Below are 25,635 nucleotides of genomic sequence, written 5' to 3'. Positions count from 1 at the left end.
TCAAAAATGGGGAAAATGCAAGGAAGGACATTATGGTCCTCAGGAAATGCCATATCTTTGCCAACTACCATCCGATTCTTCAGCGGAATACCTTAAACGATTTGTGGATCGATTCTCCATCAATCTGCATCAAAACCTAGCAACAAAATATTTTTTCGATTTTTCGTCAAATTTTCTGATGGGTCCCCTTCAAAAATGGGGAAAATGCAAGGAAGGGTTTTATGGACCCCAGGAAATGCCATATCTTTGCCAAAAACCATCTGATTCTTTAGCGGAATACCTTAAACGATTTGTGGATCGATTCTCCGTCAATCTGCATCAAAACCTAGCAACAAAATATTGTTTCGATTTTTCGTCAAATTTTCTGATGGGTCCCCTTCAAAAATGGGGAAAATGCAAGGAAGGACATTATGGTCCTCAGGAAATGCCATATCTTTGCCAACTACCATCCGATTCTTCAGCGGAATACCTTAAACGATTTGTGGATCGATTCTCCATCAATCTGCATCAAAACCTAGCAACAAAATATTTTTTCGATTTTTCGTCAAATTTTCTGATGGGTCCCCTTCAAAAATGGGGAAAATGCTAGGAAGGACATTATGGTCCCCAGGAAATGCCATATCTTTGCCAAAAACCATCTGATTCTTTAGCGGAATACCTTAAACGATTTGTAGATCGGAGCCTTATCAGTGGTAGAGATAACTTGTTTATACAAGGGAATGGTTGTTTCGCTCACACGAATTATTTTATAATTTAAAAGTTAATTTATGCATCGACGAGATAGCATGTTTGGATGCCAGCATCTGGCTTGAAATGCTCTCCTCATATCATCGGATGATAATGAATTCAGATCGTCCCCCACAATTTCGAAGAGTGAATATATTACTTTCTTTCTTTCATCCCCGTGTTGTTGTGAAGGTCGAGGAAGTGGCTCAGTACGAGCAGGAGGACTTGGACACCGACGACGTAATGCTTCTGGACGCTGGTGACGAGATCTACCTGTGGGTGGGATCTGGTGCCTCTGACGAGGAGAAATCCAAGCTTCTGGATATGGCTAAGGTTTGATTTTTAGGAAAACCCCTATTTCAACTTCTAGGACTAAGACCTTTGTTTATTCACAGCGCTACATCCGAGTGGAGCCCACCGCCCGTACCATTGAGACCGTGAGCCTTATCAGTGTGCCCCAAGGAAAGGAGCCTCGCGTCTTCAAGCGCATGTTCCCCGCCTGGGATGATGACTATTGGCAGGTTAGTGGGCCAAAGATTGCATAAGATATCCGCGCATACGTTCTTCTCGCTTTTTAATGTTTCATTGTTGCTAAATTGCATGAACTCATCCATGTCACTAAACACTCTTAAAAGTTTTCGTAAGTAGTACTAATGCCAGCTTTCTGTGTGACTTTCTACTTTTAAGTCCCAGCATTAATATGTATATATTCTTTGCCTTTGAAATTTAGAACCTTCCCGCCTACGAGGACGTCTTACGGCAGGTGTTCGAAGCCAACAACAAGGTGTAGATCTATCCATTCAATTCTCAGCGAAACTGACCAAAAATTTGTTTGTTTTTGCCCAAATCAAATGTAACTTTATTTTAACCGTAAAATAAACGAACAAATGTTCGGTTCTATACTCAGAATCCATATTAATGAGCCCAATAAATATAAAACCTAATAAATGTAGCAAAATACTTTATTTACTTTCCCTATTAACTTGACAGGTTTAAACAGAATCGGGCCACACCACTTGCTCTATCCAATCCAAGTACGAGGACACTCTAGTGTAAACCGAAGGATAACTACTGCGGCAGAATACCCCGTACGAAGTTACACCTATGAGGTGGTAGTGTATTCTCTGTCGCCGCCGACGACCTGGCAGATTAAGCTGCAGTGGTCCCCCCGAGTCGCCTTGGCAGGTGTCGCGGTTGAGGATGTAGTCCTGGGCACAGATCTGGCTGTCCATAACCCCATTAGGTGCCTCCGCCAGAGCCGGCAGCTCGGTATTGCATTCGGTGTTCGGTACGATGGTCAGGTTGAGATTCGTGAGGCGGTTCGTCATGGCTTTTGCGAAACTCGTAGCTCCATAGCCCATGGCGAAGGCAATAGTGGTGGGCAGCTCCGAGAAGATCCACAGGCGGATGGGCCTCACGAAGGCGGTTAATCTGGCGTATTAATATTGGATTGCAGTTGAAGATGTATAGCCAGGACTCGGAAATACTTACTCCACATCTCGTTCGAGGTGCAGTAGAGCAATGTCGTTATAGTAGAACTCCTTGTTGTAGCTGGGATGAGTCATTATTTCCTGAATGCGAAACAGTTGGGGCTCCACTGTCCGTTCATCGGCCACCAGGTTGAGGTCTCCGATGCGCACCCATTGGGGCACCGAACTGTAATAAAGAGAGTCTGACTCTGGGCAGGGGAATCAATGGGGACTATCTCACTCGTATATGGAGGTGCAATGGGCGGCAGTCAGAACGAAGCTTTCGCTGATCAGGCTGCCTCCACACTTGTAGTCCACGCTCCCAGTTTCAGTCTGAAAGCCCACAGCGGCCTGCAAGAACAGAACTATTATTCAGGACTCACTTGATATCCCTTGAGAAGCTTAATCTTACCATGTGTGGGTATTGTCCCGGCCTGGCCAACACTCGTCCGTCAAAGTCGGCATCGTTTGCATCCGCTGCCACTGCCGTGTCGTTGGGGAAGATTCGCTCCACGTACTCCGAGTATTCTTTGGAACAAAGGCATCAGCTAATGACTCACTAAAGATCGGATCTCCTCGTCGTTGAACTACTTACTCTCCTCGCAGATGCGACGTCGTTTGTGGTTCTTATTCCTCCGCTTAAAGTCTCCAGGGGGCGGGGGGAAGGGCTGGCCTGGACGCGGCGGTGGGTGGCTGTGCTTGTGCTTCGGCTCGGGCAGGTTCTCCATCCGGTCGAAACTAAACTCGGTTATGCGAAACCACATACGCTCCTCCGGCCCGTGTGAGTCCGGGAACAGAATATCGCGATCCATGGGAAAATGAATCCCCGCGCGGTCCGGTGGCGGTGGTGGGGGGTAGGGTGCGTGGCGCTCGGACTGGCACAGTCCAAAAATTGATATCAGAAGCGGGAACAAAAAAAATCTGTTTACTAAGCGGATCATCTTGAAAGCCCTGCGAACGCTGCGAGTGTCGGGAGCGGACTAAAGCATCCACCGATCAGTGAATCCCCATCATCAGCCCCAGTCCCAGAACCAGCAGTCTTATCAACGAGCACTTAAAAATTCACAAAATTCAACAACTTTATTGTTTCAACGAGAAGCTAAATTAATTTCGGATTCCCAGGCTTTGTGGGTTGATTACATTTGCCACAAGGGGAGCGTGGACTTGGGTGGTGCCTCCGAGATGTTGGTACTGCGCAATGATGGCGCGCTGGAGCTCCTCGAGCTCGCGGTCGTTGCTGTAGCGGAGCACGGACACGGTGGGATCATTGCCAGCCGGCTGGGGAGCGGGGGCAGCAAGAGCCAGAGCCACTAGGGCGAAGCAAACCAGGAGCAACTGAATACACAAGTGTTAGGTCATCGGCGGATCAAGGACTCTAGGAATGCAAACTTACGTAGAACGCCTTCATTCTGTTACGCACTTGAAATGAACTAAACAACGCGCCCGGTGCGGAACTCTCATTTATAGCCCAAAATTTTGTCAATTATGATAATTTGCAACTATGAACTTGACAAAGTTTTGGGTAAACACGTTTTGGAATACCGACTAGTAGCCAGCTAGAGCTCTGGTTTTTCAATATTCGCAGAAATCGACCTGTTTTGTTCAATAAACTTGGTCGTTTTATGGCTGACGGCTGCCGTTTGATCCGATTTTATGAAACTGGATTAAAACTGGGTGAGAGTTTATTCGGCGATTGTGGGGTCAAAACAAAGGCACGACAACCTTTGCTCTTAACAAAAAGCTCACATTAATACCTAAAGTTTTTGTGCCAAAACCAACTCGGATACCTTTATTTTAGTTTAATGAAAACGATCCTCGTTTGACTATATTCATGGTGGTGAATGCCCAAAAGTAGACAACAGATGAAAAATTAATATTTCACTAATAACTCACAAAGGTTTTAAAAATATTATTTTAAATGTAGATTCTATATCTTGTATACAGTACCTCTTTATGGTATACATATATATTGGGAATGAGACATCCAAGACGAAAATAAACAAAATTGTATATATTTTTAGTTTTTTTCAATACCTAATATGATTTTTATACGATTTTTGATATGATCTTCTCATATGATCTTTACAGACATGCCTCTATATAAGAAAGTTTTATTTAAATTTTATTGTAATCCTTCTACATTTCCTTAAGCGATTTAATTAAGGTGGAGTTAGATGAGGATATTTTGCGATATCATAGTACACATTTTATCTTGAGGCCCTTGATAAAAAAAAGAATAGGTTTGTGTCAAGCTAACCATTTCGATTAGCCCACCAAATGCCCACCATGCCCACCAAATCAAACCATATGCCTAACCATGCCCACCAAATCTCTGATATTTGGTAAATCTATTCACCTTTTATGTCACTTTTTGTTCAGAACCTTAAAGACAGTATTTAAACGAGTATAATTGTATGTATAATTACACACTATTGTTTTTAAAATTCGTTTGAACTCGTACATATATAATCGTTTAGCACTCCCCGACCTAGGGTTATACAATCTTGCATTCCTGATGCCAGTTAGCCGGTTTCCAGTCCAGATGCACCCGGAAAGGTTGTTAAGCAAGAAAATAAGTGGCTAGACTAGTGGCCTAGGCCCTTGACAAATTACACGCACATCTCGTCGCCGACTCCCAATTTGAATAGATTTACAAATTCTCCACCTTACGAAACTATTAGCTATTCGATCCAATTAAAATCGTCGGGCATTTTAACTGGAACACAACTGGAGCCATCGAAATGCATCTCGATCGAGTTTCCAAATCTCTGGCTGCACAATGCAATGGAATGCGAGTCTGCATCTCATCCAGGCGAAGCTCCCGAGCATAAAAGCTGCGGCGAGTTGCAATCTTGAGACAAAGGGAGCTCAAGAGCCACACAGTTCACTCTTTCTATTCCCCAACCTGCTGGTGTAAAACAATCTGTTCAGGATGCGCGCTTTTCTGGTGAGAAAATTTAGTAATCCTTTTGGTGCAAGATCTTTAAAAATCTTAATAAAAATTCAATGATTGCAGATGCTTTGTTTGGTCGCTGTGGCTAGAGGACAGTACGACTATACCCCCACGTCGCATGCCGGGGATGGACACGGAGGCCTGGTCGGAGGAATCAGCAGTGGGCTATCTGGAGGAGTCAGCAGTGGGCTCGCTGGAGGAGTGAGCAGTGGAGCAGCCCAGCTTTCCGAGCCCATACTTTTGCCTAATGAGTTCACCAAGGAGTTCTTCACATACAGTGCTCCAGAGCAGGAGTTCGACAACCCACAGGCCAACGAGCAGATCGCCAACTCTTTGAAGAAGAACCTGCGAGTCCTCTTCATCAAGGGGCCTGAGAACACTGGCTTGGAGCAGGCTGCTCTTCAGCTGGCCACCTCTGCGTCGGATGATCGTACCGCCATCTACGTCCTCAACAAGCAGGCGGACATCGGCGAGCTTACCAACAGGCTCAACCAGATTAAGCACCAGACCAGTCACAAGCCCGAGGTGCACTTCGTCAAGTACCGCACCCAGAGCGACGCCGAGAACGCCCAGCGTACCATCCAGGCTCAATACGACACGCTGCCAGGACCCTCTAGCAATCATAATGCAGGATCCTCGGCACCTGTTCTGGATTTCGCTTCCAAGGGTGTTTCCGGCGGAGTAACTGGCTCTGCACCTGCCCTGGGCTCAGGCGAACTCAATGCACCTTTGACTAGCGCGTATCTACCACCAGGAAGGTATTAGTTTAAGCAGAGAAGTTAGCAATTTAAGATAAATGTAAATAGACGACCATTTTCTCATCATTAAAAATGTATTCACACAAAAGGACTTCCTTTTATTCCATCATGTTGCAATATACATAAAGCTAAAAGTGTAGGATATAAATATTCTACTATACAGCGAAATCTGTATAGATCAATTCTCTACCAATCTTCACTAAATTATCATCCGAATCTTAAGCGGATTCTCCATCAATCTGCATCACACCCTAGCAACAGAATATTTTTTCGATTTTTCGTCAAATTTTCTGATGGGTCCCCTTCAAAAATGGGGAAAATGCAAGGAAGGACATTATGGTCCCCAGGAAATGCCATATCTTTGCCAACTACCATCCGATTCTTCAGCGGAATACCTTAAACGATTTGTGGATCGATTCTCCACCAATCTGCATCAAAACCTAGCAACAAAATATTTTTTCGATTTTTCGTCAAATTTTCTGATGGGTCCCCTTCAAAAATGGGGAAAATGCAAGGAAGGGTTTTATGGACCCCAGGAAATGCCATATCTTTGCCAAAAACCATCTGATTCTTTAGCGGAATACCTTAAACGATTTGTGGATCGATTCTCCGTCAATCTGCATCAAAACCTAGCAACAAAATTTTGTTTCGATTTTTCGTCAAATTTTCTGATGGGTCCCCTTCAAAAATGGGGAAAATGCAAGGAAGGACATTATGGTCCTCAGGAAATGCCATATCTTTGCCAACTACCATCCGATTCTTCAGCGGAATACCTTAAACGATTTGTGGATCGATTCTCCATCAATCTGCATCAAAACCTAGCAACAAAATATTTTTTCGATTTTTCGTCAAATTTTCTGATGGGTCCCCTTCAAAAATGGGGAAAATGCAAGGAAGGGTTTTATGGACCCCAGGAAATGCCATATCTTTGCCAAAAACCATCTGATTCTTTAGCGGAATACCTTAAACGATTTGTGGATCGATTCTCCGTCAATCTGCATCAAAACCTAGCAACAAAATATTGTTTCGATTTTTCGTCAAATTTTCTGATGGGTCCCCTTCAAAAATGGGGAAAATGCAAGGAAGGACATTATGGTCCTCAGGAAATGCCATATCTTTGCCAACTACCATCCGATTCTTCAGCGGAATACCTTAAACGATTTGTGGATCGATTCTCCATCAATCTGCATCAAAACCTAGCAACAAAATATTTTTTCGATTTTTCGTCAAATTTTCTGATGGGTCCCCTTCAAAAATGGGGAAAATGCTAGGAAGGACATTATGGTCCCCAGGAAATGCCATATCTTTGCCAAAAACCATCTGATTCTTTAGCGGAATACCTTAAACGATTTGTAGATCGGAGCCTTATCAGTGGTAGAGATAACTTGTTTATACAAGGGAATGGTTGTTTCGCTCACACGAATTATTTTATAATTTAAAAGTTAATTTATGCATCGACGAGATAGCATGTTTGGATGCCAGCATCTGGCTTGAAATGCTCTCCTCATATCATCGGATGATAATGAATTCAGATCGTCCCCCACAATTTCGAAGAGTGAATATATTACTTTCTTTCTTTCATCCCCGTGTTGTTGGTCGATGCGGCGCCCTGGCGATTAATATTTTGCATTTATTCGATTCAGTGTTGACAATAGGGAATATTAGTCGATTATTTAAATGTGGACGCTACGTTGGTGTCCATTTTAGTTATATAACAGCTGGGTCTACCCTGCCCTATGGCAGATGCATCTTCGAATATGGTTCCGTGATTTGGCAACCACTTAACGAACCGCGTTACATATTCGATGCTGTCTGGGTGACAATAGATTCCACCGTTTTATGGTAGTGCCTAAATATTTTTTCTTTCTCTGGGGAAAACGAAATGGCATTTCCAATAAGGTGCCTGCTCCAAGTTGGAGTCTTATAAAAACATTGCTACCTGCTAGTGAGGGCATCAGTCGACCTTTGCAGCTCAGACGGTTCGAAGTGAAAATGAAGCAGTTTGTGGTTCTAATGGTAAGGATTCCTATCACTATCCCTCTGGATTCCTGCAGTATCTAATGGATTTCTTATCCTTTCAGTGCCTTGTGGCTGTCGCCGCCGCCGCTCCCCAGGGATACAAGTACCAGGCTCAGGGGCCTGCCCTTCCCATTGGAAACCTGCGTCCTCAGACGTCCCTATCCTCAAGTGGAATATACTCGGCTCCCGCCGTCCAAATCCAGCAGCCAGCCATCCAAACTGTCCAGTCCATCGCCCCCGTATTGGCTCCCGCTCCCCTTCCCATTTCCCTGCCCGCCCCTGCACCCGCACCCCTTCCCGTCTCGATTGCTCCCGCTCCCCTTCCGCTGGCTCTGCCCCAGCAGAACGTGATCACCACCGTCCAGCAGCCCCAGCAGCAGGTGATCTACCAGCCCCAGCCTCAGATCCAGCAGCAGGTCCAGTACGTCCAGCGCCCAGCAATCGTCACCAAGGACATCTACATCCACTCGGCACCCGAGGAGACCGAGGAGTTCCGCCAGGACGAGCCCCAGCTGGATAGCGTGCCAATCCGCAAGAATTACCGCATCGTGTTCATCAAGGCTCCGTCCCAGAACCTCAAGTACACCGCCGCCGCTCTGAAGCGCGCCCAGTCCAGCAACGAGGAGAAGACTGTCATCTACGTGCTGTCAAAGAAGCCCGATCTCACCGAGATCCAGCAGCAGCTGCAGGTCACCCAGACCGAGTCCAAGGTTCACAAGCCCGAGGTCTATTTCATCAAGTACAAGACCCAGGAGGAGGCCCAGCGCGCCCAGCAGGAGATCCAGGCCCAGTACGATGCTTTGGGCGGAGCTACTCACATTTCCGACGAGGGTGTGGCCCCCATCACTAGCGTTTCGGGTGGATCCCTCAACCTGAACAACATCGTGCCCCAGTCTCAGGCCCAGACCATCATCCAGCAGCAGCCCCAGATCCAGACTGTGGTCCAGCAGCCCCAGATCCAGACCGTGGTCCAGCAGCCCCAGATCCAGGCCCAGATCCAGCAGCAGATCTCTTCCTTCACGCCTTCTCTGCCCTCCAGGAAGTACGTGCCTGCCAAGACTTTCAAATAAGAGCCCGCTAATCGCAGCTGACCAGTCGCTTTCATTATTTTGTATCAACAACCCATTGTAGCTTACTATAATTTATTGTTCACGAGAAAGTCCAAATCAAATAAAGCAATCTTTTAAACGAAATCTTTAAAGTCTTTTACCAGCTAGTCTTGAAATCTAGATCTTAAGAACATGCTATTTGGAGAAAGCAAATCAAAAAGTTAAAGTTAAATGAGATTGGTTTCTGTCTTAAATACGCGAGATATTTTTACGTCAGGCGACAAAATAATATATTATAATATAATTTACTTCCTTATGCAATGCTTGATGGTTTCTTTCCCGGAGACATCATAATCACTTAAGAGCTGCCTTTGTAATCAAGTTTTCATATTGCCTAATCGGTGTTATTCAACCCGAATCATATGCTAATTAGTGCGACCGGTTTCCCCGCTCCGGCTCCCGCACAGTCTGCGTTGTCTATTGATTACTGGATCAATGGGCTAATGGGTGTCGTAATATGGGCAATAGAAAATATATACTTTTTTGTAACATTTTTTGGGCATCACGAGCCATAAATTTACGGCCGCCGAGCTCCAATCTCTTTTTTATTTGATAATTGCAACACTGTGATACGGATGGGTTGGCAAATCAAAGTCAAGTTAATTTATCTAAATATATACAACAACTGGGAACTTAAAGATACGGCAGTCCTTTTGGCTTGGCATCGGAAATTCCATCGCCTAAGTGCGCAGGTGGGCGGGCAGGTACTTGCTGGCCAGGCTGCCGCCCGTCAGACCCCCGAGGGCAGCGTTTCCGGTAGCTGGGTTGTCCAGGACACCAATGACCGAAGTCACGGGTGCGATCCCCTCATCAGAGACCTGGGAGGTACCTCCAAGCTGGTCATATTGAGCTGAAAAAGAACCAAGTATGGAGGTTAGTTTAACTTAGAAGCGCTAGATGGATTGACGAATTCGCAGTTGGTGACAAATGATTTGAGCCACAAGGCCCAACACTTGAGAAAAGCCGTAACAAAAACACTACAGTGCCCATGGCGAAGATTGTCGCATATTGATGAGGCTTTCAAGAGCGGATCGACCAAGATGTGGGTGCTGCTTACCTTGGATGGTGCGCTGCGCATGTGCTGCTTCCTCCTGGGTCTTGTATTTGATGAAGAAGACCTCCGGCTTGCTGGGCTGCTTGGGGGCGATCTCCTCGATGGCCGTCTGCAGGTCCAGGGGATCGGGCTTCTTGGTCAGGACGTAGATGATGGTCTTCTCCTCCACGGGAGCCTGCTTGATGCGCAGAGCCGCCTTACTCACGCTGGGCGTGGGCGCCTTGATGAACACAATGCGGTAGTGCTTGCGAGGAGGTGCCGGAGAAAGGACGGGCTGAGGGTACCGCTCCTCGGGCTCCTCAGCTGGCGGTACATGCACATATATGTCCTTGGAGACCAGGTGCTGTTGCTGCTGCTGTTGTTGCGGCTGGTAGCTCTGTTGCTGGGGCAGGGCGTTGTAAGCAAAGTTGCCGGTTAGCTGCGTAGGCTGCTGCTGGTACTGCTGAGGCTGCGTCTGGTACTGCTGGGGGGCCGTGGAGTAGCTGGCACTGCCGCCGGACAACACCTGCTGCACCTTGGGGGCCTGTAGAGCCTGCTGAAGCAGAGTCTGCTCGGCAAAGCTGGCAATCTGGGGAATCTGGGGAATTCCGGGCAGCTGCAGGGGCGCGGATGGCTGCTGCTGTTGGACTTGACTGTAGCTGTATCCTTGGGGCGCAGCCACCGTCAGGCCCAGAAGGCAAGAAACCTGGCAAGAAACAAGGCCATCAGATAAGTGCATCCACTGCGGAATCTGAGACGGGAGCTTACAATAAAGACACGCATTTCCAATGGAGATTGAGACTGAGATTGAGATGTCTCTGAGGTACCTGGACCCTTGGCAATCAAAATTCGACTAAATGCTAATCACTGGCTGCCCGGACTTATAAGCCGCTGACTCGAAAATGTCGCTCACGAATCTGGCCTGCTGATGAGGCGAAAAGCTTAACTGAAACTGAAACTGAGACCACAAATGCGACTTCAGACGCACGAAGATGCGGACGAAGAGCGTCTAGTAAGCCACCGCTTTTTACGAACCCGCTTGCGTTTTTACAAACAACCTTGAGATAGCGGTGTCTATTGTGGCCAGATACCAAGAAAAAAATAAAAATAATAACAAAAAACCCAAACTCCGATCTTCGAAGCCAAAGCCAAAGCCCTGCGTCATCTCTCCGACTTGGTCAAGAGAAGAAAGAGCCAAAAGCCATCTAGCCGGAAGTCATATGCGATAACTTTACAAAAATAACTTTGGGCTTTGTTTTGGGCCAGCAATTTCGCTGGCTTTCATCGTTGATGTGCTGATGCCCGGCTCATAATTGACGAATCTCTGGGATTAACAATCTCGCATAGCGACTTGCATAAATCACACGATAATCTCATTAGTAATGGCGTCAATTTGAAGAGCCGTCCGTAGCCGTCGTCCGTGTGCGTTTTGGCGATTTTTACGTGAATTGCTTTGATTTCCGATGACCCAATTACTAAAGATCTCGGATCATTTCGGCGGGCTCCCCAACTTAATTTGGCCAAACATGGATGATATTATATAATCATAAATGCAGTAGACCCGAGGATGACTATGATACGAGCTTGACGGGCCTCTTTTGGGCAAACAATTAAGGTAATTTTTGGCAAACGGTCGCTGCCGTCCGAGTCGCCGTCACCGCTGTCGGTTGAGGTTGGAGCTTCAATCAATGTCCATCGCTGGAAGATGTGGGTCATAATTTCGGAGTAGACCCTAGCAAGATAAATGATGATGATGTTTTGATGTATGACTGGGGATTTATCAAAAAAACATATGCATGGCGGGGGTCGAAATGAAACACAATCCCTTCAAATGACCGGGTAGCGTGTATTGTTTCCCTGCATACTTTTTGCTCCGAGAATATGTACATCGGCATCCAAAGTTTTGACAGACAGGTTGTGCAATCCGCCCCTTGACGATGCCATGGAGGTGCAACCGAGTGCGTCCTCGACTCCTGGACTCCTCCCCCAACCTAATGCAAAATGTGGGAGGGATTCGTGAGCCTCATTAGCCTCTGGAGTTGGGCAACGCAATTAGCGCCATTAACGCCAATCCAGCCATTCAGTTCCATCTCTCAAGAGTATCTTTCTATTTCCCTTTTGAATTTCATCAATTTCTCTTTCGGGCCCATTCGTTCGTGGGAAATTAACATGGTCAAGGCTTGAGGTGGCGAGATTAGACCGCGGAGATATAAACAAAGTGAATTAAATAATTAAAATATTATAAAAACACCAATTCCAAATATTAATCAATAACCAAATCCCGCGAATGGCAAATGACCGCGGATTGCTTGATAATGGCACCCAGCAGTGTGTCTCAAAACAAAAAATAAATTACTCTTTCAAATGAAATTGGTTGGTTAATTTTTGTTTAATTTTTTAATTGTTGTTTTAATTGGGAGGTATTGAATTGAAGTAAAAAGAATCAAAAAAGCAGCGTAGATTATATATTGGATGATACATTTGTTAACTTAAGTAAACGAAAACGGAAAATAAACGAATAAACGAAATGGCTTAAAGTTGAGAAATACTGTAACCTATTTTATAATCATTTCTAATCATTGATAATAACCCTTAAAGATAGTTTGTAAGAAATACGTTTGAAACGTTTTAGACCAAATTATTGATAAGTATAATCTTTCTATAAACATACCAAAACGGAAACGGAAATGGAAACTACGCCTTAACCAATACTTATGAAAAACAAAATACTGGTTAATCATTGGATCAGGATCAGCTCTCTTACCTTAACAGGTTCATTTCTGGCTTATAGCATAACTCATAGTTAGCTAAGATGGAGACTCTCGACTACATGCTAACCGGTATTCCTCCCGTCCCTCCGTCTTAACCTAATAAACACATTTTTTTCTATGCTGTTGCATACTTTTATGCATCTTTGTTTTTTATTAAAAATTAAAGTAGTTTAAGTATTAGAATTTAAATTGATAATTTCTCTCAAAGTCTTGAAATTAATCTATTATTAGGAAATTGATGGTCTGCGGCTTTTGTAAAATCATTTTATGAGAAAATATTTGGGACAACTATTTCGTATATCTGCGTTATAAATCTAAAATAGATAAGGCCACTCTTTGTCCATATTACATATTATATGTTTTATGATTAATTACAAATTGTTAGAAACTGTATCAAGCTTTTCATTAGGCAGCATACTTTATTTACTTTTAACTAGAAAAGTTTTAAGCTTGCTTCTAAGGCCTTTAAATTCTGCAAATATGTTATAACTTTAATCATCCAATTTATTCTTACTTGTAATACTGTATGTATAAAAAATACTCTTTCAAATTTATATTTCAGATAAAATCAATAATATTATATATTTAATACATGTCTTAAGCAATCGGCTGTGTAGCAAAATTTCTCTTTTCAATATTGGCCATTCATTGAACGGCTAACACATGTGTTTGTAATAAGCTTAGAGGAAATGTGCAACCATCATCCGACGGAGTGATTCCGAGAACTGCTATGCTTCGAAAACAAGTCGCTGATAATCGATTTTGGGTGCTGAGATGCGTAAATGGAGAGTGGACATGGCATGTTCATTAGCTGCCCACGAAGCTCCGCTGAAGGGTATGAGATCCGGGGAGGAGGAGCCCAATCGCCGTTCATTCATGTAAACGGCTCATTACACAGACCGCAAGTGTTCGAGGGGCATTTAACACGATGCGGCCCTGTCCGGGGCATAAATGGGACCCTAAACGATTTTCCGAAATACATAATCAAAAGGGTATTTGGCCCCCAGTACCCAAGAAAGTCTGAGCCCACCGCTAGACATGATAAATGGTAAATGGCCCGACTGGCATCTGGTGAAGAAACGATCGACTTGAGGGACATAGGCAAATACTGAGCCGGCTGGTCATTAATTTGGCCTGACAACTCAAAATGGCGCAGGTCGTGCAGGTCTTCATCCAGGGGCACGAAGACGCTGAGTGGCCGCAACACGGGCTGATTATCCGGAGACCGGACACTTGATTGACTCATCACGACGGGGTGAGAGGTGGCATTCCTAGCTGCACGTCGGACTAATACTAATACTGATTAAATGCTTATGCAATTTCTCTTTTAATAATATTTAATCGATGCGCGCTGTGCGGAGTAGGTGCCTCCATTGGGCAAACGCAGACCCGGCTCCGGCGGATCACTGCCTCGGAGTATCGCTGTATGGCTATATCGGGGCTAACAATTAAGTGCTACAACAAAGACCGACCAGGGGAACCACGCTAATTGGCCATGTATTGCCAGCAACTACAAGCAAGTCTCGCCATTTAATGAGGGATGCGAACCACCGAGCCACCAAACCACCGTAGAGGCGAAGGTAAATGGTAAATGGCGAAGAAGAGCCCCGCAGAAGAAGAAGATAAAACGAACTAAAACAAATACAATGAACATGCAACAAATCGAGGCTGTGCGCTCTTTTTGGCAGCTTCGGATCATTGTTGAACTTCACCTATTAACTTTCGAGTGTCGGCGCGACGGAGTTGGAAAATGTGTAAGATACGAGATATGTATAAAAGACGCTCCGAACCTCCGAAAGTCATACAGTTCACAGCGAGCAGTAACAGAAGCAAAACCTCCATCCTTCCAAACCCACTCAAGCAGCTCAACCAAGCCCAGAAATGCGTGGATTCATTGTAAGTCCCATAAGCGGATGAGGATAAAGGAGCCAGCCAAGGATTGCGGCTAATTAACCTTTTCTGCTTTACTCTCATCCAGGTCCTGTGTCTTGCCGCCGTGGCGCTGGCCGCCCCTCAGGGCTACAACTACAACCCCGGCCCGTCTGGCTTTGGCGGTATTAGCACATCCGGCGGTGGGGCCACCTTCTTCCAGGGCGGCGCCCCGCAGCAGGTGGTGCAAGCCGTGCAGCCAGTGCAACAGCAGCAAGCCTTCTACCAGCAGCCCGCTGTCCAGACCGTCCACCACCAGCAGCAGCACCAGGTCCAGCAGCAGCCCCAGGCCATCGTCTCCAAGCGCTTCTTCATCCACTCTGCTCCTGAGGAGGCTGAGGACTACAAGGAGCGTCACATCACCGTCGGCGTGCCCAAGCGCAACTACAACGTGGTGTTCATCAAGTCGCCCCAGCGCAACAACAGGAAGACTATCAAGATCAGCCCCGCCGCCAACGAGGAGAAGACCGTCATCTACGTGCTGAGCAAGAAGGGCGAGAGCGACGTGAACGCCGAGGTTGTCGAGCAGTCCAGCTCCACCAGCAAGCCCGAGGTCTTCTTCATCAAGTACAAGACCAACGAGGAGGCCGCTCACGCCCAGCAGCAGATCCAGGCCCAGTACGATGCTCTGGGCGGAAGCAGCCAGCTGACCGATGAGGGAGTCGCTCCCGTTACCTCCGTGATTGGTGCCCTGGGTGGAAGCGACGGCCATGTTGAGGCTGGATCCGGCATCGGAGCCACTGGCGCTGGCCAGATCGTGTCCACCGGCTCGGCTGGATCCCACACAGGCAACGCATACCTGCCACCCAATTTCTAAGCAGTTGAGCTGAGCAAGGAACCCGGATCAAATTATTGATCGTCCTGCCAATATTGTTGTTTCTAATAAATGTAAATCGTTGTTGAATTTTAAATCAAACTTTTATTTTATGGTAAAATACTTTAAACTTGGTAAAACTTTATCTGCAGGTTGTTAGAAAATAATATTTTCAAGATAGTCAGTCTTTTCTACAAACAAAAGTCTTAAAACACTCTAGTACTTTACGTCCCCAATCTCCAGTTTTAATTGTTATTATTGAAGAATTTGGTAAAGGGGGTGATTTCCAAGCCAAATCTTTACTTTAATGCTTATTAAAAAAGGAATATTTAGGTATCTAAAAACTAATAGGAAAATATGACATTCTATCGAAAATATTTTATTATTTTTAAATACTTTAACATACCATCTTTCCTGAAGAAATGGCCACCCTCCGTTTAATTATCCTAGTTTAACATACAATGGTCTTCTGTCAGTGTCAGTGATCTCTTATAAAATGTATAGTCTAAATAAAAATATACCAGGCACGAGGTAGACCAGGAAAGATAGTACCGGGTACCGGGCCAGTATACCTTGATTTTCGTTGGAGCTCCTCAGTGGGAGTTCCCCTTTAATTACGCACATTGTGCGTGATGTATGAACCTAATATTGAACAAAAGTCTCGCCGCATTGGATCATCATTACTTGGAAATATTTAATTGCACCGCAAGCAACTATTCACCAGAAAAGCATTGCCAATTCCGCAGCCAAAAATAATCAAAGCCATTGTAAAGCCATTGTTGTGACGAAACACAAAAGCTACAAATCTCTAGGTCTTGAAAATCAATAAACGAAAAAATGGGGAAGCAAACATGTATTATTTTTTCCAGGAAAATGTACTTTTTTATTGGTTTAAAGAAGTATACCCTTAATATTCATTACCAAACGTGCCTGAGTCAAAATAAGAAAGAAAACAAAGCCAACATTTTCTAATATTTTTATAGAAATCTAAAAATATTATGGTTTATTATTATATGCTCTAGGTAATCTGGAATAATAAACATACTCTTCTTATACCATAGGCTGCAGTTTTCATAACTCGGTATCCAATTAGCCCCATGCATTAGCCTGGTTATAATAACCAGCAATTTTTCAATCAAAACAAATGTCACTATTATTGTGTCAACACGTCGTTTTACAGCACAAATCACGGTAATTAGTTGTAAATTGTGAAGACACGCTGGGAAACAAATAATTAACTAATCAATAAGACAATTAAAATATATTTGGTGGCTGGTATAACATGCGTGGTCATCCGTCCGGAATTGTCACTCCGGAAAGAAGAGCCATGGGCCGCCTGTTTCAGCTTCAGGAGAACTGTCTCCGGGCCATGGGCCACACCGGCGGTCACGAGAATAGCATCTCCGATGGAAAGTTGAGCGTGAAGCACATAGTTTCCCTGGCCTTCGTCGTGTCGGCCCAGTACCCTCTTATCTCGTACATTGTCTACAATCGCGAGGACATGGAGAAGGTCACGGCCTGTCTAAGTGTTGTCCTCACCAATATGCTGACCGTGATTAAGATCACAACCTTTCTGGCTTACAAGCAGGACTTTTGGCGAATGATTCAGCGTTTCAGGGAAATGCATCAGCAATGTAATAGTCTCCTTCTAATCCTCAATCTATTTATAATTTGTCTCGAACCTCAAACTCTCGCCAGCAAATAAACGGAACGCAGATGGGGACGGATACGGTTACGTGGCAGCCGCCAACAAGGTAGCCTCCTTGCTGGGACGGGCCTATTGCATCTCCTGCGGCATCACTGGCCTTTACTTTATGCTCGGACCCATTGTTGCCATTATTGCCAGCAAATGGAGGGGCACGACATACATCCGAGAGCTGCCCATGCCGATGAAGTAAGTGAAGTGACCGTCGAGTTACCGGGTATTTGATTGGGGCATTCGCCTTTTCCAGGTTCCCTTTCAACGATGTCAACACTCCGGGCTACGAAGTGGGATTCCTGTACACCGTCTTCGTCACCGTGGTCGTTGTTACCTACGCCTCTGCCGTGGACGGACTATTTATCTCCTTCGCCATCAATCTGCGGGCCCATTTCCAGACCCTGCAGCGGGACATTGAGAACTTCAACTATGCCCTGTCGGAGCGAGAGGTTCGGGCAGCCCTGCGATCTGTTGTGGACTACCATGTGGAGCTGCTCTCTATGTCCAAGCATTTGCGTGTCATCTATACCCCCATTGTTTTTGGACAGTTCTTTATAACATCGCTGCAGGTGGGAGTCATAATCTATCAACTAGTCACGGTAAGTTCCTTAATGCCATATTGGCTTTAATATAAGTACATATAACTATAATTGTACCATTAAGTTGTAAGATGAACCTTGTATATGCCGATTCTTGTTCGATTTCTTATAGCGATTGGACTCAATTATGGATCTGCTAGTATACCTCTCGTTTTTGGGCTCCATCATGTTGCAATTGTTTATGTACTGCTATGGGGGAGAGATTATAAAAGTAGAGGTCTGTGCCTAAGAAATACTTACTAGTATTCTTCATAAAATGTAACCATTTAACTGCAGAGTTTAAAAGTTGACATTGCTGTGCGACTATCCGACTGGCACTTGGCCACCACCACCATTCGGAAATCTCTGGCCTTCATCATCCTACGCTCGCAGAGGGAGGTCCTGATTAAGGCCGGCTTCTATGAGGCCTCGTTGGCTAATTTTGTGGCGGTATAGTTACTTATCGTTAGTATCAACAAGTTTATTGATTTAAATTTTTTTTAGATTTGCAGAACTGCAATGTCGCTGATTACTCTAATAAAATCTATCGAGTAGTGATTAATCTTATTAATTATTATTTATTCGCCAATTAAAATAATAGCTTCATAGAACCGACCTTACTTTAGACGATTGCTTATCACCCTTTGGCGGTTTTCCTTTAAACTAATTTGCTGTTTAAAATTCCAACAATTACAAAGAATTATCAATCTAAAAGTATTAGCAAGCCCCTTATCGTGTGCCGTCAATATATGTAAATAATAATGTTTGTTTACTTGAGTGGTTGACCTCAGCTGACTGCATCACCTTGCCGTACATAGTACATATTCTGGTCGGCGACCACATGGATGCATTCTGATGCTATAGGTGCTATAAATGGGCAGCTCCTCGCTTTGGAGTCGACAGTCAGCTTCATCGTTCGGTGGCGCTGCGTTCAATCTTTCAATTTCCCGAATATGACCAACAGTGAGTCGCTTTGGATAACCTCCACCTAGTTCTCGACTAACCCTTCAGATCTCTCGCAGAGCTTACCCTAGCACTGCTCCAGCTGCCCGTGGGCAACGATGTGGACGCTAATGTACGGCGGGCGGTTTCCGCCGTAACACAGCTGAAGGCGGATAATCCAAAGCTGCAACTGGCCATTCTGCCGGAGAGCTTCAACGCCCCCTATAGCCAGGAGGACTTTCCCAAGTTCGCCGAGTCGGTTCCCGAGGGCCCAACCTGCACCACCTTGTCGCAACTCGCTCTCAAGCTGGGCATCTACATAATCGGCGGCAGCATTGTGGAGCGCGATGCCGGAAAGCTGTACAACACATGCACCGTCTGGGGACCCGACGGGAAGCTCCTGGCCAAGCATCGAAAGATCCACCTCTTCACCATGAAAATTGAGCCCGAAAACGCCGGTGGCGTAGAATTTGATGAGGCGGCTGTCCTGACGGCCGGATCCGACCTGACTGTTGTCCAGATCGGACAGCAAAAGGTCGGCATTGGCATCTGCCACGACAAGCGATTCGAGGAACTTGCCCGGATCTACCGCAACATGGGATGCACTATGATAGTCTACCCATCCGCCTTTTGCATCTGTCAGGGGCCCATGCACTGGGAGCTCCTCCAGCGAGCCCGGGCCACGGACAACCAGCTGTACGTGGTCACCTGCTCGCCGGCCAGGGACAACATGTCCGGCTATGTGGCCTACGGGCACTCCATGATCGTGAATCCCTGGGCTCAGGTGCAGCGCGAGGCGGGCGAGGGATGCGAGTTCATAGTGGAAGAAATTGGTGAGTTGGGAATGCTTTTCGATGAAAACCTTAGAGTTATGGGTTCTTGTTCTCCCCCAGACTTCGACGTGGTTGAGCAAGTACGGAGGCAGATTCCCATCTTCAAGCAGCGGCGCACAGATGTCTACGCAAAGGCCCCCAAGTTGTAGAATCTTTTTAAACGAATAAAGTACTCTTTAAAACAGCGGGAGTGTAATTTGGTGATACGGCATGAAGTGCTTATCGGCCCCGGCTCGGAAGTGCTCGCAATCAGGGGCAGCCGGAATCGGAGCACTACTCGGCAAGCTAGAGGGCTCCGATCTGGGTGCGCAGTGGCTTCGAGAGCGCGAGCAAGCCAGAACGCAAACAAAGCTAAACCATGTCAGGCACTAAGCTCGCGGGGCTGGCCGTATCAGTGGCCCTACTGCTCAGCTTTTGGGTTGGGACGGGGCAGGCCCAAGTAGGCTATGTGCGCCACCTTTCGAAGCTGCGGATCAAGGACCTGGAGGGACTGGCCATGCGCTTGCAGCGATCGATCAACCCGGAAAAGTATGCCTGTGAAAGCTACTTCGACTATGTGTGCAGCCGGAATAAGCCGCTTTTTTCCATCATGGGTAGGTAGATTTTGGGAGTCCTGATGCCTCATGCCGACTCTCGATTCCACAGGTCACATGCCGCAGATGAGCGAGCTCTTCCAGCTGATGACGGACCTGCAGAACGATCCGGAGCAGTTCGAGGCCAAGCAAAAGCTGCTCGACTTTTTCATTTCCTGCAACTCGAAGCACGCCCTGGAGGATTGCTATCGCCAAACCTTCGAGTACTTCAAGCCCCTGTTCGGATATATTATCACCAAGCCCCTATTGGAAGGCAGTTCCCACGAGCTGGACGACTTCCTGGGCGTCCTGGACCGATTCGTCCGCACAGCCAAGAACGACTTCAGCTCTCACCCAATCCTCGCGAAACTGAGCACCTACAAGCAGAAGTTCAAATCGCCGAAGATCTACTTCCACGCCGGGGACCTCAACCGCGAGTACCGCTCCCTGCGCATCTATCGGGAGAGCTACGAGCACAATGTCCGCAACCTGGAGCAGCATAGGAAGCTAAACTCCACGTACGAGCTGGGCGTGCAGCGCACCATGTTGGACTGGAGCCTGTATCTCCACCAGAGTCGCAACAAGCCGATGTCGTACTACTACTCCACCTTCACCGTCCACCTCTACATGACGCTCTTCAACAGTACGGAGCGGCAAAGGGACTTTACGCGGTTCCGGGAGGCGGTGGAGTGCTTGAAGCTGCCGCAGTTTGTCAACGTTCTGGACGAGGCCCGGATGCTGGCCGTCATCTATCTGAAGAGCTTCCGCAATGCATGGCGAGATTACTCGTCGTGGATCGTGTCCCAGCCGCAAAACCAGGAAATCTACGACCAGGAGAACTCTATTCTCCAGAAGTATCACCTGAACAACAAGCGTCTCTTCTTCACTCTCTACGCCCAGAACTTCTGTGAGTTTGGCAAGGACTTGGCAGAGCACGTCTTCTACCTCGGGCTCAACCAGAATCCGGACTTCTTCAACATATATTCGTGCGGATTCCAGACTGAGAACCCCATGAATTGCGTATAATATTCGACTTTATTCTCACCAGCAGTTGAAAACACACATTTTTTTAAACAATACCAGTATCTTTGTAGTATAGACTTCATCCTTTAAAAATTGTTTATTTTTTGCCTGTATAACCTTAATCATTATATAACTTGTATTGTAAAGAGTCTCTGAAGTGAAGGCATTCCAAATATCTTTCTCATTTTTTCTCAGGAAAAAGTGTAAATGCCAAGCCAAATTTACATGCTCATTATCCAACCCCGGACCTCCATAGGGCGTGGCGCGTCCTTAACTGAGCTTCCTCGAAATTATTTCAGCTTGAAACGAGGAAAAATAAAATTCCTCGAATCCCTCGCATTCAGACGCGGCCACCCATTAAAGCCCTCTTATTGTCCTTCCTTCCCGCCGGGGAAATCCTTTTCAGTGGCATTTCGAGTTGGTTCCTTTGTGACCGCGTCTGCGGTCGCAGCAGTCTTTTCCAGCCTAAACTTTAACACCCTCTCGAAGTAATCCGCCGCCTCTGCCCTGTGGTAGAGTTTCGCCAAGTCGATGCAGGAACTTCCAACACCATCCAGAGCCGCCAGGTCTGCGCCGTGGGTTACCAGAAGTTTGATGAGCTCCAGGTCTGCGTCCATAACCACTGAACCCCAAAAACAAGTTAAAATTCCGTTTGAGAGGAACACCCCTTTCCGCGGTTCTTACCCGCTCGCATGAGGAGGGTCCAGCCGCAAGAGTCTCTGGCCTCCATCTCGGCGCCAGACTCGAGGGCAAAGTTCACCATCGCTAGCTGGTTAGCGTCCACGGCGCAGTGCGCAGGGGTCATGCCATTGCTGTCCTTCGCCTCCAGGTTGGCCTTCTTGTTCAGCAGGATGCGAGCCGACGGCAAGTGTCCGTAGTAGAAGGCTAGCTGGAACGGAAACAGAGCCGGTCGGTCATTGTCGAAAGCAGAAAGAAGCCTTTACAGACATGAAGCGGGGTGCGACCATTGCCCGGATTGCCGAGGTGGACACTGCAGCCGGCGGAGAGCAGGACATCTATGATGCACATCTCTCCTTGGATGATGGCATTGGCCAACGGCAGGAATCCGTTGGGGGCCGGGTACTCTATCAGACTCGGCCGTCGGCGCAGCATCCGCTTGACCAGAAACTGTTGGCCCTTCCTGATGGCGCGGCTTAGGCAGTTGGTGGAAGGTTGGGCTGCCACAGTGGAGGCCTTAACAGTAGTAATGAATATTAAGTTTATGTTAGTTAGTTCATCAGTTAGAAAATGAGTATCACTTTCATGCACTTAAGATGCTATATGGTTCCCAATTGAAAGGTTTATTAAACTTCGTAACTTTTAATAGATTCTAGTTAAATATTTACAATAACATCAGGTGATATAGACATTGGTACGTAGCGTCCTCCATCCTCGGCGAGTTGCAAAGCTTTGATACGCAGGCGGTATACAAAGTTTTCTTCCAATTTGGTCACCTCCACTGGAGAGCTGGAGGTCCACTCCACCTGCTGCCAGGACCTCCGCTTATGGTACTTCTCGATTCTGTAGACCAAGGCACTTTCCAGAAGCGTCCATTCGAGGGTAACGCTGTTGACCGTGGACTTTAATACCCGAGCCTCGAAATTAGGCCAGGCCAATTCGGTGCCATTTGATGGCCCTGGATCGGGTTTCAGAGGCTGTTCCAATTCAATTTCCAACTCACTGTCACTTTGTTCTACTTCATTGGAAGTCCGTCGATTGGCCGGAGCACTTTCATCCATGCTGCTTGCCATTCATACACATTTAGCCAATTTCCTCGCCCTATTGCTCCTGGCCAGATGCCCGTAAAGTCCTGCTTCCGCTCTGAGTCCGGTAATAGAAAAAGCAGCACCATGGAAACGACCATGGTAACGGAGAGCCAAAGCTAAAGCTGGGGAAGTGGATTTTGATTTTTTTTTTTGCTGTTAAGTCAATAAATTGGTGCAGTGCCGCTGTGTGCGGTTGTGGGCTGTTGAATCCTGATTGCCCGCTTGCTGTCCCCGACAGGCGACTCCCTTTTGTTCGCCCGGATGTGCTGATATTGCCCCTGGCCCAGCCCTCAAGTGCTGGGCTTACATAGTTTTTAATGTACCCGAAAGAAACTGAAACTTTTTCGCCCCGGCGTGCGTTGGTGTTACTTACTTAACGAGCCTTTGACAATGTCCCGGCGATATGACGGTCGAGCCAGCGATGATTCGGAATATTTTTCCGGGGCCCTGGAATTTATCTGTCCGGAACATTGTGCCAGCTCATCATCGCCCCCATGGAGCTGCGGAGGAGATACGGTTTCGAGTATCTCTGCGCCAGCCGGGGCTCCACTGACATGTCAAACACAAAGCCCGACAACCGACCACCGACAACCGACACATACACATGCAAAAAATTATCATTTGTCAAAATCACAACATGAAACCGTTTTAAATTAAGCCACTCTGCCAGTCATATGCCCCCATCCTATTCCATCCCATTCCTCGGCTTAAGTCCTCCCACACTCCATACTTTTCGTTTTCAATCCGCCAGCTTGGGTTTGGGATTGGGTTTGGGTTTGTGCTTTTGCGGGCCAAAATGACATTGTCTGCGGCTGAAGTGAAGAGAAGTTCAGTTGTCATCTTTGCAGCGGCTGCTGATGAATCCTCATTGATTGAAAACGACCGCAAGTGCCCCTGGAGGAGGGAGCTGGAGCTGCCTTCATTATTTCGTGACAGGCAACTTATTAATTTGATTCTGTAGATGGGTGCTGTAGTCTTAAGTTGAACGGAAAAGTTAGTAAAACTAACTAGCTATTAAATAAGTAATTCCATTCACTTTTGGAGACAGTTTTGAATGTTTAAAGAGTTGAGATAAAAGGACAGTTTGAAGAAAGTTGAACTTGGAAAGTTCCTTCTGTTTTCATGAATGAGCTCTGCCTCCCTTGGGACACCTTTTACCCCATTTAGAGGTAAAGATTATCTGCTGATAGGATAGGTTGGTTTAAAAACGGGTTTTCGCTGTGCAATTTTAACAAATTGTTACCAATTGGACCCACAGGACTTGGCTGCGTAGGCGTCCTCTGCATGATGTAACGACACATTGTTGTTTACAGCTCCGGGAAAATCTCCAGGCGAACGGAGCGCCTGGGTAGTCTCGCGGCTATCATTAGAGTCGAAATAAGCCGAAAACGGCAGCCAAGCGCCAAATGTGCCCAATTTGCCTTTCGACGCGTCGACCGATGACGAGAGGCAGGAGGAAAAATGGCAAGAGACAGGGCCAAAAAAAAAACCATAACAAAGCCAATAGACGATGAAGTGCGCCTTACTCCGGGCTGGAGGATGGAAGGAAACAACAGGAAGCATGATGAGGCCGGGAGGATTGAGCCCAAGGAGCAGAATACCATAACAGGTGGCATAAAGTAAAATGGGTTTGATTCTAATCAAAGTAATGGGCCCCGCAACCGCATGATGACGTGTATGGCTTAAGGGGTTACGCCACCCTGACCGCGTTGAAACGGCACGGTTTTTCAGGAATTTCTTGTGACTAAACTAGTTGAGATAGGATTTTTCCACTTTTATTTCTATTTAATGCAACTAATGAGCTTTATAAATTCTAAAAAAAAATTTGTTTTCAATTCAAAATGGCGGAGATATGAACATCGGCGATCATGGGTTTTTCCGGAGTGCTCCTTGATGGTGGGCATGATTCACGTGTCAATTTTCATCAGAAAAAAGTAAACAAAAATTTTTTTTAAAAAGTGATAAATTTGGAACAGAGTGACGTAGCCGTTTTAGAAAAAAAAAAAAATTACGCAAATGAGAGCACTTCAAAACTTGACTCAATGTTTTGGGCAAAAAATGTCGTACTAAAAATTGCATAAAAAAATTTCTATCCATTGGATCGAAAAAATCCTACGTCACTCTGTGGAAAATCCATGTAAGAAGATGTGTTTCAAATTTCAAGTCAATCGGTTGAACAGTTTTTGCGTTATCATGCCCACCGTCTTGAAAAAAGTGGTTTCGAGAAAAACGCAAAAGAAGAAAAAGAAGTGTCTTAGGTGACCTCCTGCCGTGCCGACTTCAAATAAGCATAACTTCCATAATTATCAAGATATTGTCTTCGGGGACGTCTTAAAATACGCGTAAGAATATATTATTTTAAATTAAGTAAAAAAAAAAAAAATCGATGTTTTGAAAATTTCAGGGTGGCGTGACCCCTTAATTAAATAATTTATATAAATTACTTATACGTCCCTCGCACGCACACACCCTCAGGAATTTGTTTCCCGAACAGTTCCACATTCCTGCCTCTGAAGGCGGAGCCTGCACGCCTACGCCTAGCAGGAAGGGAGACATATCCTGGAGGCTCAGGTAAACAAGTCGACGTTATCAGGGCCCCGCTAACACTCGACATCTTCCGGCTGGTGCGTCGTTGCTGGCG

The 25,635-nt window shown here is 46.1% G+C and overlaps 11 protein-coding genes across 11 annotated transcripts; 7 read left to right on the top strand and 4 right to left on the bottom strand.

Annotated features, from left to right (window-relative positions):
- Positions 1-825: 825 nt before the first annotated feature.
- Positions 826-1,684, top strand: LOC138926735 (gelsolin-like). The gene is made up of 3 exons (XM_070281878.1): positions 826-1,059; positions 1,122-1,247; positions 1,457-1,684. Exons 1-3 carry the CDS (start codon positions 835-837, stop codon positions 1,514-1,516), a joined length of 411 nt encoding a protein of 136 aa, XP_070137979.1. The 5' UTR covers positions 826-834; the 3' UTR covers positions 1,517-1,684.
- Positions 1,671-3,207, bottom strand: LOC108121032 (venom protease). Its single transcript, XM_017234937.3, has 5 exons — positions 2,791-3,207; positions 2,608-2,723; positions 2,437-2,546; positions 2,218-2,382; positions 1,671-2,157 (listed from the first exon to the last, which is right to left on the bottom strand). The coding sequence occupies exons 1-5, from the start codon at positions 3,134-3,136 to the stop codon at positions 1,719-1,721; spliced, it is 1,176 nt and encodes a 391-aa protein (XP_017090426.2). The 5' UTR covers positions 3,137-3,207; the 3' UTR covers positions 1,671-1,718.
- A 42-nt stretch (positions 3,208-3,249) lies between these two features.
- Positions 3,250-3,695, bottom strand: LOC122321647 (uncharacterized). Its single transcript, XM_043212411.1, has 2 exons — positions 3,589-3,695; positions 3,250-3,530 (listed from the first exon to the last, which is right to left on the bottom strand). The coding sequence occupies exons 1-2, from the start codon at positions 3,601-3,603 to the stop codon at positions 3,300-3,302; spliced, it is 246 nt and encodes an 81-aa protein (XP_043068346.1). The 5' UTR covers positions 3,604-3,695; the 3' UTR covers positions 3,250-3,299.
- Positions 3,696-5,032: 1,337 nt separating this feature from the next.
- Positions 5,033-5,997, top strand: LOC108121036 (uncharacterized). The gene is made up of 2 exons (XM_017234939.3): positions 5,033-5,142; positions 5,212-5,997. Exons 1-2 carry the CDS (start codon positions 5,128-5,130, stop codon positions 5,911-5,913), a joined length of 717 nt encoding a protein of 238 aa, XP_017090428.2. The 5' UTR covers positions 5,033-5,127; the 3' UTR covers positions 5,914-5,997.
- A 1,815-nt stretch (positions 5,998-7,812) lies between these two features.
- TwdlF (TweedleF) lies at positions 7,813-9,118 on the top strand. Its single transcript, XM_017234936.2, has 2 exons — positions 7,813-7,922; positions 7,988-9,118. The coding sequence occupies exons 1-2, from the start codon at positions 7,899-7,901 to the stop codon at positions 8,993-8,995; spliced, it is 1,032 nt and encodes a 343-aa protein (XP_017090425.2). The 5' UTR covers positions 7,813-7,898; the 3' UTR covers positions 8,996-9,118.
- A 388-nt stretch (positions 9,119-9,506) lies between these two features.
- TwdlG (TweedleG) lies at positions 9,507-11,015 on the bottom strand. The gene is made up of 3 exons (XM_017234938.3): positions 10,836-11,015; positions 10,092-10,773; positions 9,507-9,884 (listed from the first exon to the last, which is right to left on the bottom strand). The coding sequence occupies exons 1-3, from the start codon at positions 10,848-10,850 to the stop codon at positions 9,715-9,717; spliced, it is 867 nt and encodes a 288-aa protein (XP_017090427.2). The 5' UTR covers positions 10,851-11,015; the 3' UTR covers positions 9,507-9,714.
- A 3,630-nt stretch (positions 11,016-14,645) lies between these two features.
- Positions 14,646-15,604, top strand: TwdlV (TweedleV). The gene is made up of 2 exons (XM_017234890.3): positions 14,646-14,734; positions 14,817-15,604. The coding sequence occupies exons 1-2, from the start codon at positions 14,720-14,722 to the stop codon at positions 15,582-15,584; spliced, it is 783 nt and encodes a 260-aa protein (XP_017090379.2). The 5' UTR covers positions 14,646-14,719; the 3' UTR covers positions 15,585-15,604.
- A 1,267-nt stretch (positions 15,605-16,871) lies between these two features.
- Or82a (Odorant receptor 82a) lies at positions 16,872-18,413 on the top strand. The gene is made up of 6 exons (XM_017246334.3): positions 16,872-17,215; positions 17,298-17,475; positions 17,534-17,879; positions 17,992-18,096; positions 18,156-18,308; positions 18,363-18,413. Exons 1-6 carry the CDS (start codon positions 16,909-16,911, stop codon positions 18,411-18,413), a joined length of 1,140 nt encoding a protein of 379 aa, XP_017101823.2. The 5' UTR covers positions 16,872-16,908.
- Positions 18,414-18,708: 295 nt separating this feature from the next.
- On the top strand, positions 18,709-19,817 carry LOC108128905 (omega-amidase NIT2-like). Its single transcript, XM_017246770.3, has 3 exons — positions 18,709-18,821; positions 18,881-19,633; positions 19,694-19,817. The coding sequence occupies exons 1-3, from the start codon at positions 18,812-18,814 to the stop codon at positions 19,780-19,782; spliced, it is 852 nt and encodes a 283-aa protein (XP_017102259.2). The 5' UTR covers positions 18,709-18,811; the 3' UTR covers positions 19,783-19,817.
- Positions 19,818-19,914: 97 nt separating this feature from the next.
- LOC108128902 (uncharacterized) lies at positions 19,915-21,377 on the top strand. Its single transcript, XM_017246767.3, has 2 exons — positions 19,915-20,226; positions 20,279-21,377. Exons 1-2 carry the CDS (start codon positions 19,992-19,994, stop codon positions 21,229-21,231), a joined length of 1,188 nt encoding a protein of 395 aa, XP_017102256.2. The 5' UTR covers positions 19,915-19,991; the 3' UTR covers positions 21,232-21,377.
- An 83-nt stretch (positions 21,378-21,460) lies between these two features.
- On the bottom strand, positions 21,461-23,257 carry flip (ankyrin repeat and SAM domain-containing protein flippy). The gene is made up of 4 exons (XM_017246769.3): positions 22,575-23,257; positions 22,177-22,422; positions 21,913-22,117; positions 21,461-21,850 (listed from the first exon to the last, which is right to left on the bottom strand). The coding sequence occupies exons 1-4, from the start codon at positions 22,977-22,979 to the stop codon at positions 21,597-21,599; spliced, it is 1,110 nt and encodes a 369-aa protein (XP_017102258.2). The 5' UTR covers positions 22,980-23,257; the 3' UTR covers positions 21,461-21,596.
- Positions 23,258-25,635: the final 2,378 nt, after the last annotated feature.

The sequence above is a fragment of the Drosophila bipectinata genome, chromosome 3R (assembly GCF_030179905.1).
Source record: "Drosophila bipectinata strain 14024-0381.07 chromosome 3R, DbipHiC1v2, whole genome shotgun sequence".
In the NCBI taxonomy this organism is placed as follows: domain Eukaryota; kingdom Metazoa; phylum Arthropoda; class Insecta; order Diptera; family Drosophilidae; genus Drosophila; species Drosophila bipectinata.
Note: the sequence above shows the minus strand (reverse complement) of the source record. Positions and strands in the feature narration are given on the sequence as shown.